The following is a 15,484-nucleotide window of genomic DNA, read 5'->3' as shown; positions in this document are numbered from 1 at the left end:
GTCTTTTTCTGTGAGTAATGAATCTTTGATTAGTGCTTCACTGGTATTTATAATCTTCATAAAGCTGTTATGAAATAGAAACTGTTAAGTCAATTTTCAGAGGAAAAATCTAAAACAAAGCCACAGAGGTGTGCTATAACAGTGGAAAGTCTTGAAGAGAGGCTTCTTGAAGCTTAGGCTGATGTGTTAACTGCTGGATCTTCCTTTCCGAGGCAAATGAGGTTTGAGTTGATTTTGTTTTCTGCTTCAGATATTATGGAAAAAGTAAATCCTAAATAGGCATGCTAAATATTTTTACAGAGGAAAAAAAAAAAAAATCCCTATAGGAAACACTAATGAGCTTTGTAATAAATACTAGTTTTATAAATGACCTAACCTTTTTGTCATTATAGTAATCTTCTATGAGAAGTAAACAGGGTAATGTTCAACCAGTGCATTATTTAGAGATTTTTGGAGTACGTTCTGAAAGCTTCATATGGAGCTGTGTCCACAGGATTCCCATTAAACACAAGGGGAGCCATGTTGCTAAAATCCTGAGAGCTGTTTGAAAATGGATCCCGTGCTGTGCCGAAGACAAATAATTAAAGAATGAGTGCTTGAATGGGGAGGAGGGAATGCTGTTGTGATTCTCCACTTAGGGCTGTAGTTAGACTGAAAATCCTTCTCTAAGGCCTTCTTAAATGATCTCCTGTTGGAAGATCAGCTAATAGCTCTCCTGTTTCTCAAAAGAAATACCAGTACAGTACAAATGGGTAAACATTTGCACCTTAGAAATATCTAGACATCCTTTCACTTCTCTTGTCTTTAACTTTTTTGTTACACTTTTCTTTTTCTGTCTTCTTACCTCTTGCTTAAATTTTTCATGACTTTTTTTTTGTCCTCAAAGTTCTCTTACATCTTTTATGCTATGTTGTCTTTATTCTGATCCTCGTGTCTTGTATTGTTCTCTTCCTCTCCATGCTCTCCTTAAATGGGAGCAGGCACTAGTTGAAGCACATCCATGCAGCAAATATTTCTGTGCATTTCAGTGCAAATCCTTCATACAGAAACGTTCCCCTGCATTTATTCTGTTTGTCTCCAGGATAATCCAATTTAAAGAGAAGGGCTCCAACAGTGTCAAATTTGGCATTTTGAAGCTGTGTACTCCTGTTGTTACATCATACAATGGAAAATGGCTGTGACAGAACACAGTGTTTGGAAAGATGATGCAGTGCTTCATGGCACTTAACATAGAGGCATGAAAGTGTCCCTGCCTTTTTCTTTTTTTTTTTAAATGCAGCTGTTACTTTTTTCCTCTTACATTTCATTTGGATCTTGATATTACTTTTTTCCCCTTCTTTTTCTTATCTTCCTTTGCTTTCCATAGGCTTGCACACATACAGAAAGGGAAAACGTGAAAATTTATTAATGATAAAATATGTGTCCTTGATTTTTTTTGTGACCAGTTCACAATTAGGCTCATGCAGCTCTTGTTTGTTGGTATCAAAGCTGATGGTGCTGTTTATGACACGACTGCAGCACTCTTCTTTGTGCACTGTCATGTGTTTTTATTGCCTCATTATCAACTGCTTGGTTGTAGAAAAGCTGTCAATATAATTTTCAAGAGGCTACCACTACCTAATGACACAGGTAATTAAGCCCTTGGAGACCATTATTCTAACCATATATTACTTGTTTAGGCCATTTTGCGCTGCTGCTGTGATTTGGAAATCTAAAGCCACAAATCTTTCGTTCTGATGTCTCTGACATGACCTGGTCTTGTGGGTGTTTTCTAACAACCAGAAAATTATACTTTAATTATTTATACATCTGAGGTTTCTTTAGTAGTAGATATATATTGCTGCTTACTGCATTTGTCCTGCAGAAGTGTAAACTCCCTTTGAGCTTGGCACCATTGGAATAGGAACCTGTGTTCCAGGCAGTGCTGGAGGAAACCCACCTGGAAGAAGGCGTTCCTAATGCTCAGGAGGAGAGACTCGGCATTCACTGTTGTGCTAGTTTGAGAACAAGCCAGTGGGAGGCACCAAGTCAGAATAACAATTTAATGGAAATTAGAGAAAAGGAAAAGAAAGTAAAAGAAAACACTGACAGAGTCAAGATACACCCTGAGTCCCTGTTAGGCAGGGTGGTGGTAGCAGCCCTCTGAAGTGGCGATCCTGTAGTAGAAGGGGTCTGCTCTTCCTCAGAAAGTCCAGTGGTGGCTGTGTAGCTCCTGTCCTCTGGAAATCCAGTGGAGCCCGTGTCTTTGATGCTCAGAGTCCCAGATTATATCCACGATGGGATGCTTGGTTCCTCCCTCTGGGTGGAGCATCTCACAATGGGGTAATGAGTCATGAGGCCAAGTGTTGATTAGGCTCGTTAACAGAAGATAGTCCGGAGGGAGTTATCTCTGAGTCATGGGGCAGGACAATGATGGGCCATTAACAGCAAGATAATCTGGGGGGAGGAGGCAAGGAAACACTGCCCCACCTGATTTCAACAGCTCATGAGGATGGTAATAGAATACACCTCAACCCAGGACAACTGTCCTGGCAGTCACTTTGGATCTACTTTGAGGCAAAACATGTTGGAAGCATTTTATTTATATATTTTTCATGCCATAACTGGGTAATTTGGAGAGTGTAATGTGAAGGGTTTGTCATGTGAGACATTCCCAGTCACGCAGAAGGACATCACGGCATCAGCTGCTCCTGGAGACACTCAATCACAGCTGATCAGCCCAGAACTATCACATACCCTCTGTTTTGAATGTTTATTTGAAGATCCAAAGTCAGCTCTTTGCTGAGGAAAAAAAAGGAAAGACAAATTTCAGATATACCTTCAGCAGCACACTATCCCCTTTAAAATTAAAATATTATCATATCGTTATTTGTAACACAATCATTTGGAGTATTCCTACACATTTCATCCATCTTCGCTGATCTTATACTTCGATGCTTTCTGGAAGTCACAGCTAACTTGAAAATCTCCATTTTTTACTTTTCTTAATGTAGTCTTTTAGAGCTGAGATTTGGAAAGGTTGAAGTCCAAAAACTCAAAAGAAATTATATTTATTAAGATTGCTGTTGTCTTTAAAAGTACTTTTAAGCAGATCTCATGGTTGGGAACCAGAGCATTGTTTCGTGATGTTCTTTGTGAACCTCAGAGATGGCCCATTTTGGGGGAATCCCAGTTCAAAGTGGGAAGGTTTCCTCTCATAGCTGGGTCTTGTGTAGTTACATGTGCAGGAGTTTGGGCCTTTGCAGCTGGCAGTACAATGTCAGGAAGGAGCTGGAACTGTCGCATGAATTCGATTTTTGTTGTAAGATTTAGGTTATTATTAGGACTATTTTCCTATTTTTTTTTTTTTTAGACTCCCATAGATTCCATTGGTAACTACCAAGTTTTTCAAAGTTCTTAAATTCACAAATAACATTGTGACATAATGCAGAAATTTATGCAGCTGCGTGAGGATGGTCTTGGTACCACCTTGAAGCTGTGACTCAGAATTGAACAAGAGCTTTTTAGTTTTGAGTGGCTGTTCTGTAAGTAACTTAAAGCAAGAGTGGTTGGTCTGTATCAGGGTCCTGATATGCAAAATTAAATATGTGTATTTGGAGGAACTGGTAGATAAATCTTTCCATTCAGCTAAACATTTGCAAATAGGGAAAAACAAATATTTGTTTAAAATGGAGAAAAGAAGACAAAAAGTAAACCCTCACCATTATTTGAAATTGGAAATATTTGCAGTCTGTTTGTATAGTTGCCTGTAATCTTTTCTGAAGCTTTTAGTCATGACTATTTCTGATGCCTCCAGCATGAATATAGTTTGAACTTATGAGCATATGTTTCAGATGACACAATAATTAACTTCCTGTGTGTGCCTGGCTCTATCCACTTATAGTTGATGAAAATATCTCCTGTCCTAAGGTCCCAAATATGTTACTGGGGAATTGTAGGAGGGACAATCCTTCCAGGTGAAAAATCCTTTCAATTGCTGGTGAGCAGTTTTTCTGCAAGGCTTAGTCTTGGACTGAATTTTATTCCTCCATGCCTGTAACTTACAAAATCATATACAGGGCTGGAGATGGAAGACACCCATGCACTCCATATGGCATTTGTCTATCTGTCAACACAGAAATAAACATTACCACTGATTTCTATTGCAGTTCAGAAGCTTTTAGCTGTAGATAGAAGTTTGATGAGTGAAATCCTTATGACTGAGAGAGACAATGGAAACACTTCCAACATTTCCTGGCTCAGATGGGAGGTAGAGCAGTTTCAGGGAAATGTCAGGCCTGCCATTGCGTGATAACAGAATTCAGACTTGTGTGGGAGCAGTGCTATGCCAACGCTGAGGTCTTTCAAAATCCTACCCTACTTATCCGGTGCTCAAGGCACTCACGTTATTTTAAGGATACCTTGAAAATTTCCACTGGGATCAATAGCCAGTGGTTCCACAAAGTAAAAGTTGTGCTCAGGCTTTCAGTTCTGTGTAATTTGGAGTGGTGGTATGGTCTAGGGGACAGAGAACCTGAGCAGGATGTCCACTTTGGGGGAAGAATCCTCTTCTACTCGTGTGACTGGAGCTTGAGGCCTGTTTCATTCCAGCACAGATGTGCAGTAGTTGCCTTCATCATGCACAAGATACCTGTGATGCTCCTCATCCTCAGAGAGCTGCTCTTTGGGCAACAGGTCAAGTAGGCTTTGAGCGTGTTTTGGAAAAAGGGGTTTGTGTGGGTATGTGGAAAGACCATGTCTTGTGCAGTTTGGATTTGCCACTAGCAAATGCCACAGGGCTGAACTGCCCAGGGCCTGTGGTGGTGAAAGGGTGGTGATGGTGCTTCAGGAGGAGGATTTGCCTGGATATTTCTGGATTGATAAGCACCTCTGCTGATGAGCAGAAAGAATAAATATAAATTATACATTACATGTTCGTCTTTCTGCTGCTATTATGAAGGATGTTATTACTTTATTTTCCAACTGAAATATTAAAGGGGAATATTGAGCATTCTGCTTCAGCCACCTCACTGCTATAAGGCTTGTACCAGTGCTGTATCCTAAGCAGAACTGAAAACCCCTTGGGGTTTAAAGACCCAGCATTTCCCATCTGTCAGTTCTCTTTTAAGTTTATCACATACCCATTTTCACTTCTCTCTCTCTTTTTAATCCATTCCCAATATCTAAATTCCTTGTGGAAGTTTCTGTCTGTCTCCTGGCCCCCCACCCTTGAAGCCATGGGCTCACAGCCGGCTGCAGGGACTCCTCAGGAGTGGACAGCAGCCTGGGACACAGCCCTGGGAAGGCTCACTTCATCTTGGGGACCACCATGCTTCACTGATGGTGTCGAGGCTTCGGTGTGGCTGGCAGGACACTGCACAGTCTGGGGACAAGCCTGCAGATCAGGGGGAGAGCTGAGAAGAGCAGGCAGCCATGTCTGTTCCTAATGGGAACCCCTGGAGACAGTGGGGAGTAAGCAGCGTCTGCAGCTCAGCCAGCCACTAATTTAGGTGAAACCAGGTAAACGGAAAGATACTCCTGCAAGGATGCAGTGAACAGGAACTGCTGTTGAGCTCTTTTTTTTCTGTTACATATTTTAAATCCACTTTGATATTTTCCCTGTTTCAAAAGACTTGGTGCCTTACCTTAAATCTGAGTGGTTTTAGTTTGTTCAGGAGCTGGGGGGCGTGTATGTGTGTTTGGTTACTTTGAAGGCTTTTGGTTGCTTGAGGAACTTGCTGAAAGGAGAAAGTTTAACCTGATCCATTGCAGAGCTTTGAACAGAGTGGCGAGGGAAGTGAGATGCAGGTAACCCCAAACCTGAAGTTCAAAAATTATGAACAAGTAGGAAAACAAAAAATCTGGGATGTGAGTCAGAGAGAAGCTCTTTGTTTGGTTGGATTATGAGATTGGAGAAAACTGGAAGGCTTGGACAGAGGCACAGAACTCCGCCACAAGGCCAGACAGATTGCGGTCTCCAAACAGGCAATCAAAGTCCAGCTGGAGAAAATACCAGCTGGTTCACAGGTGAACAAGAGCTAAAAGAACTGAGAAACCACATGGGAACCTGTTCCTTTGTCTGTGATCAGGTGGTAGCAAGGGCTGAGACAGCTCAAGGAGCTAAAACCCAGACCACATCCAGGAAATCTGTAGCTAAAAATAGAAGTTAGGAGACTTAAACTGGAGACTGCCCAGGAGAGAGTCAGGAAGTTTCACTGTGTCACAGGTAAGAGCTGGAAGAAAATATCCACCTGAGAATTTTAACCACACTGAAGTAACAACTTAAGCTGAAGATAAAGATCTGTTATTGATATTTTTCTCTAAGACTAAAAAGAATCCTGCACCTGGTACACAACTCGAGAAAGAAAAAGCTGAAATATAAACCTCAATTGCTGCAGTAAGATTCTGCAGAAACCTTTGGATACAGCTCTGTAAGACTAAGTCAGTATCAAGCTGAAGGAATTCGTGTGACATACATTTGAAATAACCACCAAGTACTGTCACATCAGCCTGAGGATGATGAGAAGGGAAGGTGATAGCACCTAGCAAAAGGTAGCTGCCAGCCTGTGGAAATCTTGAAGGAAGTAGGTCAGGGGGGAAGGGGTTGAAACTGTCATCTACCTTCTAGTGCTGGAGCAACTACGTGCTACCTGTCCCCTGGAGGGAGAACTGCAGAAAAGGCTGTGCAGAGCATGGGTTAGAGAGAGTATTTATTTATGACAGAACTGGGAGAGGCACAAAGCAGGCAGGTTTGCTGATCGTGACTCGGATGCAGGATGGCACAAAGGACGTGCTTGCCTATGAAAGCGATGGTCCTGAGAAAACTGAGAGGGAATTTAGGAGCTTAATTGCCCAGTACTGATGCATCAACCTCATCAGGGTCTGCCCAGCCTGGCCTGGTTGAATCTGTGCTCTGGCTGGGAGTTGCACCAGCAGGGCCAGGCGGGAGAGGGAGGCAGCAGAGCTGTCAGAAACACAACATCAAAAGGTGTTAAAAGGAAGTCTCCTGCAAAAATACAGAGGAAGCTTCCTCCTGCAATCTTGGACACATGAGAATCTGTGAGCTGTGGGCTGCTCCCTAGTCAGGGAATGATGTTTCCTCCTTTCCATAGGTTCCTCTCTCCCCCTTGCCCAGAAACACACTTGGAAACAAAGCCAAAATAAATAACTGTCCATTGCAATTGGATTAGATTCCTGGTATTCTCTCAATAGCACAGGAAAAATTGCATATTTTAAGTGTAGGAATGATTTTGGTTCAGGAGGAATAGGAGCAAGAACCTGTGGATCATAAATTCAAGTCCTCAGCTCTTGACCCTGATGTATAATTAATTTTGTAAATTAATCAATTGTGGCTTAAAACTGTTTGTATTTCTCATCCTGTTACTCCACCTGGCAGGCTGGTTCAGAGTCTCACATTTTCAATTATTAAAAACATCCTAATTCCAGCCTAAATATATTTCTAACTACTAAATTCCCAACTTGTTTTGTCAATCATTTGCCTTGAGTTGATGTAGTTTTCTTTCACACTTTACTTTTTCTCACTGATTCTTTTGTGTAAGTCATACCTGGCCTCTTAAACCCATGGTCTCCTAAGTTTAGCAAATTGTTTAGTCTCTTCTCGTGGCACAGACTGTCATTTCAACAGCATCAGAGCAGTCGTTTGTGGAATCCTCTCTGGATGAGCCACTCCTGAACACTTGTAATTGTAGATATCTTCCAGATGGAATTTTGACAGTGCTTTCCACAGTAGCATTAATATTTTATGTTACTTGAGTTCTTATATTTCAAGAACAGATTCTGGTTTCTGAATGCCTCATTTCTTCTTCTGTTTTGCGCTTTGAGAAATTTATCCTTCAGTTAGGACTGGTGGAGATCTGTTCCCCTACACTAAACCAGCACTTTGTCAGGAAACTTAAGGAGCTTTGGTTGAGCATGGTTTTCATTTATTTTTCCCCTAAAAAAAAACCCTTAGATTTTTTAAAAAACAGAAGCTGAAAGGAACGCTTGAGTTTTAAGAAAATTAAATTTTCCATTCAAATGACAGATGTAACAGAAAATTTAATGGCACTATATGAGATGCTTCAGATGAATAGACAGTAAATAAAATACAAAGGAAAGGGGAAAATATATGTTCTTAAATAGTGCTTGAAGAATGTAGACTCAGAAGTGAGGAGCTTTAGAGACTGATTTTTCAGATTTTAACAGCTTGGTAGTTACATAGGATACAGAGAGTCCTTGGCAAAACAGTCCAGCAAGAAGGCAGAATACACACGTGGGGATAACTATCCTGAAAGTAGTCTGGAAGTGCTGGATGTTGGATAGGGTCCAGCTGGGATATTAGAATCATGAGCAAGAGCAGATAACCTTTTGTGGTTACCAGAAGGGGGAAAAATATAGGTGGATGTGTAGAAATAGCCTTTCCTAAAGCTCCTAATTTTTCTGCTTCACTTCCAAAATTTGAATGCCCTTTGGAGGCTTTGTTCAGGGAGCAAACCATGGGATCCCAAGCTAAATTTATAGAGGCTCCATTATGTTTGCATTCTTAAAATAGGATTTGTACTAGATTGTTCTAGCATGTGCTGTCACTGTGCAGAGTATTATAGATCATAGTATAACAATGGCTTTTCAATTAAAGTGCCATTAATTCATGCATCCAAAACTCTAATTCATAAGAAACAAGTCTCGATTAGCCTCCTGTACCATATTTGGTTCTTCCTAAAAATGGACAACTGGGATGCAAGTGAAGAAGCAGCAGCTTACAAACTGCAAGAGCACTGGCCATTGAAGCTTTGCAATGAATTTGACTGTAAGCATAATTCACCTCCTTGTTTGTCAGAAACTAGTTTTCTTTTTCAGATATTCCATGAGTACCCAAAGCTTTTAAGATCCTCCCAGGGCTGGTTTTTAGTGATGTGACCACACAGTCTGTTATGTCTGTGGTTCAACTTCATAGCTGTCAGCTCTTACAAACTTTTACTGTAGATGCAAAGAGCAAAACCACAGAAGTCTCAACTGTGTTTAACTGAGCTCTTGGTCATGTTGCAAAGATTACTTTATTGCTTCGAAATCTGGGTGCTGATGGGAGGTGTTTCTGATTGCCACAAGAAGTTTTGTGGTCACCTGTCCTTGTAAGGCTGTTCAACAAGATGGACCGGTGGTCCAAAATAGATTATCTCAGTTTGACTGAAGATTAAAGGACCTATTGAATTTAAGAATTCATCATTTTTCTGAGCTGGTTTAAGTGATCGTAGTAATATGCAACTAGATTATTATATGCAATTATTTTCTTTAATACTGTTAGGTCTAAATTGAAAAACCGTGATTTAGTGCTGGTTGAATCTATTCTTTCTCCCATTTTTGTTTGTTTATTAATTTGGAAGAATGTTGTGGAGGACTTGCCTTGGAACTGCATTTGCATAGATAAACATAATTAAGAATCCTATTACACCATTAATTTCAAATGAAATGGTGAACATGTTAAGAAATTAAATCTTTCAGTGAGGACTTTACAGGAATTTATGGCATGAACCAAAATGATTTGTTCTTTCATGTAAAAGGCATCTGATTAAGGTCAGCCTATGAGCAGAAATGGTTCCAATCTGAAACTGAAAAACTGCACCGCTGTCTGCACTAGAGATTAGAGCTGGCTTGGTTTTTATGCACATTTGGTCAACAGATGGTCAAACTATTCTGTGGGCATTCTGGCAGTGTAGAAGTCTGCACATCAATGACAAAAAAACATCACAGGAATAAGTAGAATGTCACTGTTCATCTGAGTAGAATGAACACCAAGTGTCAGCTTCTTGAAAAGTAGCATAGTGGGCTGACTTGAAAGGAGAAAACCTGGAATAACATCACCTTGTTGTTAAATTAGCCAATGCCATTCATTCTGGTAAGACTGAAAGGACAAAAAAACTATGAGGCTTGTATAATAAAAGATAATGCTATTGGCCTTTGGCCAGAGCAGTTAGCTAGTATTTTCTGTCTCACTGGATTGTTACCTTAGAAATAAACAAATATAAAAAAGATATGCTGTGAATAATTCTTCTGCTCAATTTCTTTTGGAAAGAATACTACACAAAAGTCATGTTTCTCTAAACACTGTAGAAATAAATAACAGCAGGCAGTTTCTGGTCTGATATGCCCAGGAATACTGGCACGTTCTTCAAGGTCATTGTTTTCATATACAGTGTTATCTGGCTGTATGATTTAAGGTATTCCTTTCTCTCTCCTGCTTTTGCATCATCCTTATGCCTGTGACACAGCACTTTTCCCTTCTCCAGCCCATATTCCATCTGGGCTGTTTTTCCAACTATCTCAAGGGACTGAAACTGCTTAAAAGTAAAGGAGAAGAAAATATGAAAGGGAAAGAGAAGAACTATTGCAACATGGCTGAAGGAGAAGTTTTACAGGGGTGAGAATCTCTGTGGGACATGGGGAGTGAGGAGAAGTATGAGGCCCTTCGGCTGGAATTGTCACTCACCAATTTTTGTTGTGAAACCCAGTGTCTTTGTTGCTGGGTCCATCACTGCTCCTCTGGCTTTTGATCCTTTTCCTCCTCTTACCCACAGCTGAAACCAGTCCTACTCCCAAGCCCGCTGCTTGTGGTCAGCCTTGATGACATCTTCCAAGCCCATGGAATTTAATTTCTGATCCACCTTAAATGGGACCATTGTTTCTTAGGTGGCTTCCCTTACTCCTGTTGTGGGAAGGAGCAGAACTCCTTATTCTGAGCAGCCTCCATTCAGCAGGGTTAGTGTTATTATCAGTTTAACATTCTTGATGAATGTGTGTGGATTGGAGATGCCTTCTGATGGTGTCTATTAACAACTTCGAAAATGGAACTGCAAACCTTCCTCCTTCCTGATGGAGCTGAAGTTGATTGCATTGTCCTGAGTTGGTGGTACCAGATTGGAGCCTGCACTTGCTTTTTACACCTGTTTGAAAGGGCAGAGAAGGGCGAAGGGCACAGACTGCACCCATGACACAGCGAGTAAATACCAGTGATGCCATAGACAGCCTGTCTGAACTGCACAAACCCCACTGTTGGCTCAGAGCACAGCTGGGTGTGGGGCTTTTAATCTGACTCTTCCTAAATGGAAATAATCTTATCGTGGTGCTGTTTACACTGTTGACAAGGTGATGTCTTTTGCACACATTTGGTTGTAGTTTTAATAACGGAGCTCCAATAGGATTTTAACAATACAACTAATTACTGTGCATATTCAAAAGATAAAAGAGTGCCCTTAATGTGTTATTCATAACATGGAGCATGAGAACATTATAAGGCTAGGATTGTCTTTAAATATTAATTTCATGGTAGCCATGGATGCATTAGGCTCTTGTAAAGAACAAAAACACTCAATGCAACTCTTAAATTTTTTCCATGCAGTTGACTTTTATAAATATTTTTATTCTCTAGAATGGAGGAGACAGTGAGAAATCTGCTACAGAACCAAGGATCCCCAGGCCAGCATGGAGAAGGAACTGTCAATATCATGAAGGTATATCAGGTATTAGTCACTTATTATGTGTTTTTTTGTGATAGAAAAGTTCTTTAAAACAAAAATCCCACTACTGAGATAGATGTGTCTGGCATTGTTTCCTCTATGTGTTTATTAATTATGAATACTTGTAAGTGGTAGTTGATTCCATCAACATTATCCCAGGTGTTCTCTCAGCAGAGTTTAAGGGTTTTCACTTTTATTGTCCTTGTCTTATCAGCAGTTGTTGCTCCCCATAGTTCACAGGGGACAAAGAAACCAGTTTTGAAACCTTTATTAAAGCACTTAATATTTTAAGTCATATGTTCCAGCATCTCTAGTAAACATAGGTGTTTTTGACAGCTTGATCTTCAGATTGTGATGGATAATTTTACCACTTATGTTCTTATTGGGTGTGGGGATCCCTATCAAGCTTCACAGTTTCATATCCTTGCTTGTGGCAGGTGTGTTTTATCACCCTCACTAGGGGTAGAGAGAGAGTTTCTCAGGACAGAATTTAGGAGAGAAAGATTTTAGAGGTTTTTCAAAGGGAACCAGGTCTGTTCATAAGACAGAAGAGTTTTACATTTACCTAATGGACTGCTGCATTCTGGAAACAGTGCACCTGAGCTGGTGGGTAACCTTTTAATTTAAGAGTCTGGAAACAGGAGAGATACATCTCAGTTAATCAAGTATCAGGCACATGAATTCTCAAAAATATCACTTAATGAAGTCAGTCCTGTGCTGTATGTTTTTAAGCAGAATAAGCATTTTTACAAAGCATAAAATACTGTAATATTATATTAAAGTCTCTACCAGGTAGTGATCTATCAGATAAAACACTCTTCAAAAATTCTAGTTATATTAGTTCGTTCTTACAGCCGATGTATCAGAAATACAGCAATATAGCTAAACAAAAATGTATATTAAAGAGTATTTATCACTGTAATTAAATTTTCATTTTAAGCTTGGATTGAAGAGAAAGGAATCTTTTAGTTTAACCTTCAATATAATCTAATTTTCTTTTTAAAATGATAGCCTGTAAAATTTAATTTCAGGACAAATTAAATTTTTGGTTGTAGTTACAATAGAACATCGTGCTTTTAGATACCGGTGACAAAGGCATCTCTATTTTATGCACTATCTTTTTGGGGTGCAAAACTGAAACTCAGTTCCCTTCTCTTATTTCAGGGTTTAAATCCATACATCCTGCTCACTCCTGCCACCATACAGTGGTTGTTCTGAAGTGGGCTCGATGTCAGTCTCTCCTTAAGGTGGATTACTTGGCTGTTTGTAACAGACATCTGGAATGATTTTATTATCTGCTTTTCTCTATGCTATCTTACTGTGGAAACCCCAGTAAGGTGGTACCACAATTAGGTTTCAGCTCCTTTGGGTTTTGTTTTTGCACTCTCGAGAAGAAAAGCAAAAAAATACTGCAATTTTGTTTCATCGAACTGAGGGTTTGGGAGTTCTTTCTTTTTCTTTTGGACACTTCTGTGTAGTTTTGTCACTCTTAGTTTCTTAATTTTTGAAAAAAGAGAGAATTTGGGTATGGTCTTGGGTTTTTTTCTCCTTCTGGGCCACACTGATATAGACATTTGTTGTCTCCAGCCAGGCAGGAGAGTGGGCACCATGGTGTGTTTTGTGTGGTATTGCCTGGGTTTATTTTCTGACCAGCAAAAGAACAAGGCAGTTCTGCCCAGTTATTGATAGCAAGAACAGTTCTTCATTTTCCTTCAGCCCTAGCAAACAGCCCCCTCCACTTAGCCAAAGGGCCCTTTTGTTCCCTTCTTTCTGGACACAAGGTTTTGTTTGAACCTTCTGGGTGGTACTCAGGGCAAATTCCTCAAACTGGAACTTTGCTTTCTTAGAGTGAAGCTGTTTCTGTCCCAGGGCCTTAAAAGACCCATATACCTATTTCTCTGGGATTATCTTAATGCAGAACAGCTTCCTTCCTCTCCTGTTCTCTTCTTGTTCCTGGGAACATTTTCACTCATGATATGATTCAGCTTGTTTTTTAGCAATTTTCATTTCTTCCATATCGCCGGTATGCAATCTTCTTTGCTTATGAATTTCCTCTCCTAATCCATGACTGAGAAGCAATGGATTTTCCTTTCCTGGAGGAATAGCTAGGCTGCTGCATCATACACCACTCTGTGACTGCTAAATCAGGTCAGAAATGCAGAGCATTTGTGTTGTGCTGTAAACTTTGAGGGTTTTTTTTTCCAGAATGTCTTTTTGAGTCATTCATCCCAAATCCCTTTTGTTCACTTTTACGACAAACTTCTGAACAAATGCCTTGTTTTTTGGGAATTTCAAGGAATGGCTGCGTTCACATGCCCTGGGATGGCTCCCTGCTATGTAGGTCAGAGATGAGTTCATTTGGTGTGTGCTTGTTACCCAGTCATACAGTAAAAGCTGTGTGGTGGGATATGGGCAGCGACTGCATGTCACAGTCACAGCTCATAACTGAAAAGCTCCTCAAAACAGGTACTTGGCAAAGAATCTCTGGTTTGAAATGTTTGCAAAGCATTTTAACATTGAGAAACATATTAATGAAACATTAGATGAATCATTAATATGTTGCTGAAACCAGCTATGTGGAAATCATGGACAAAGATACCGTGTAAATACAAAATGCACCTTATTTAAGTGCTGTGTCCAAATTCGGGAAGATACATCAATATTACAACAAAGGCATTCATTTGTATTCTTCCAAATGTACTCAGGCAGTTTTCTGATATATTTATAAGGGTAATTCACAAATGGGAATAGAACCTGAATGTAAAGCCTAGGTAATGTTCCTTAAAAGCACTGATGTATTCAGGTTTTTGGGAACATGATAACCATATTATCAACCTCTATTTGTGAAGGAAGTATAACTGAAGTTCTGTGTATTATGTTCATATACATACAGAAACCTGATTGAATGTATAAATACTAACATTGCTCTGAAAGCCATCCTCTACAATCACCTTATGGAATATATCCTGATTCTCACCTTTTCTCTGTGATTACTGTGATATGATCCAAACTATATGATCAGTTGGTGCAGTAGAGTGTTAGTGCAGATTCACAACTCTCTGAATACAACTCTGTTGTATTTCATAACAAATGGGGACAAATGAGGTGATCTCCAGTGTGACTTGTCAACATGTCCCATATTCTCTGACACTGTGGTGAGTTAGTGTGTGTGAAGCTTTTTGAAGTAAATATCTGAATAGTCATAAAAGATAACTCTGCGCAATAAAGGCTTTTGATCTATTGAACATTGTTTTGAACATTGATTTGTTTTTCACAAATCTAATTATTGTTCTGGGATGTATGAAATTGAGTTCTTATTATAATACCAATATGCCTGACTCCAGAATAAATATTCTTGCTAATGAACTTCAAATGTTGCATAGTGATAATGTTAGAATAATAACAAAGTGGGGCCTAAAGCATGCGGTGTTATTGCAATATTTTGTTAGATCTTGCCAGTATTCTCTCTTAAAGCAAAATATTCTAAGTCTTTGACAGAGCTAGATGCCCTATGGGATTTTAATTTGCTGGATTTACAGATGAGTTATGTGATTTCTTTTGGGTAAATGAATTAAGAAGCAGGATTGTAAATAAAATTCTCTTTTGTTATCGTTTTACATAATAATAGAGGGAAAATTTATAATGAATGTTCGCATAAATGTAGACAAGAATGCATGTTATTTGAATGGCCCTGAACCCTCATATTTCTTAAAGTTTACTTGACTAAAAGGCTCTAGTATGTATGAGCTTTATGGTGCTTCCAAGAGACATTGGCCACCTAAAAGTGAGATCATGAAAGGCCAAACCAAGAGCTCATGTATTCCCCAGAAATAATCGTATGCAGTTCTTGAACCCCAGACATTAAAACAAGCACCCCACAGACTTTCCATCCTAAGTTTGCTCTTGAGATTTGGGTATCAAAAAACTTTCCTGTTTGGTCACAGTACTGGATATTCTAAGTAGAGTCTTACCTGATTACAGATCACTCAAAGACT

At 39.7% G+C, this 15,484-nt stretch overlaps 1 protein-coding gene across 1 annotated transcript in view; it reads left to right on the top strand.

The window, feature by feature from the left end:
* Positions 1-15,484, top strand: part of NCKAP5 (NCK associated protein 5) — a 334,856-nt gene that overhangs the window by 192,811 nt on the left and 126,561 nt on the right. Inside the window, exon 5 of the mRNA XM_069021208.1 lies at positions 11,402-11,492. Within this exon, the coding sequence (XP_068877309.1) occupies positions 11,402-11,492 (91 nt within the window). The remainder of the gene's footprint in view (positions 1-11,401; positions 11,493-15,484) is intronic.

The sequence above is a fragment of the Aphelocoma coerulescens genome, chromosome 7 (assembly GCF_041296385.1).
Source record: "Aphelocoma coerulescens isolate FSJ_1873_10779 chromosome 7, UR_Acoe_1.0, whole genome shotgun sequence".
Lineage (NCBI taxonomy): Eukaryota > Metazoa > Chordata > Aves > Passeriformes > Corvidae > Aphelocoma > Aphelocoma coerulescens.
The sequence above is the reverse complement of the archived record's forward strand: the minus strand, read 5'-3'. Positions and strand labels throughout refer to the sequence as shown.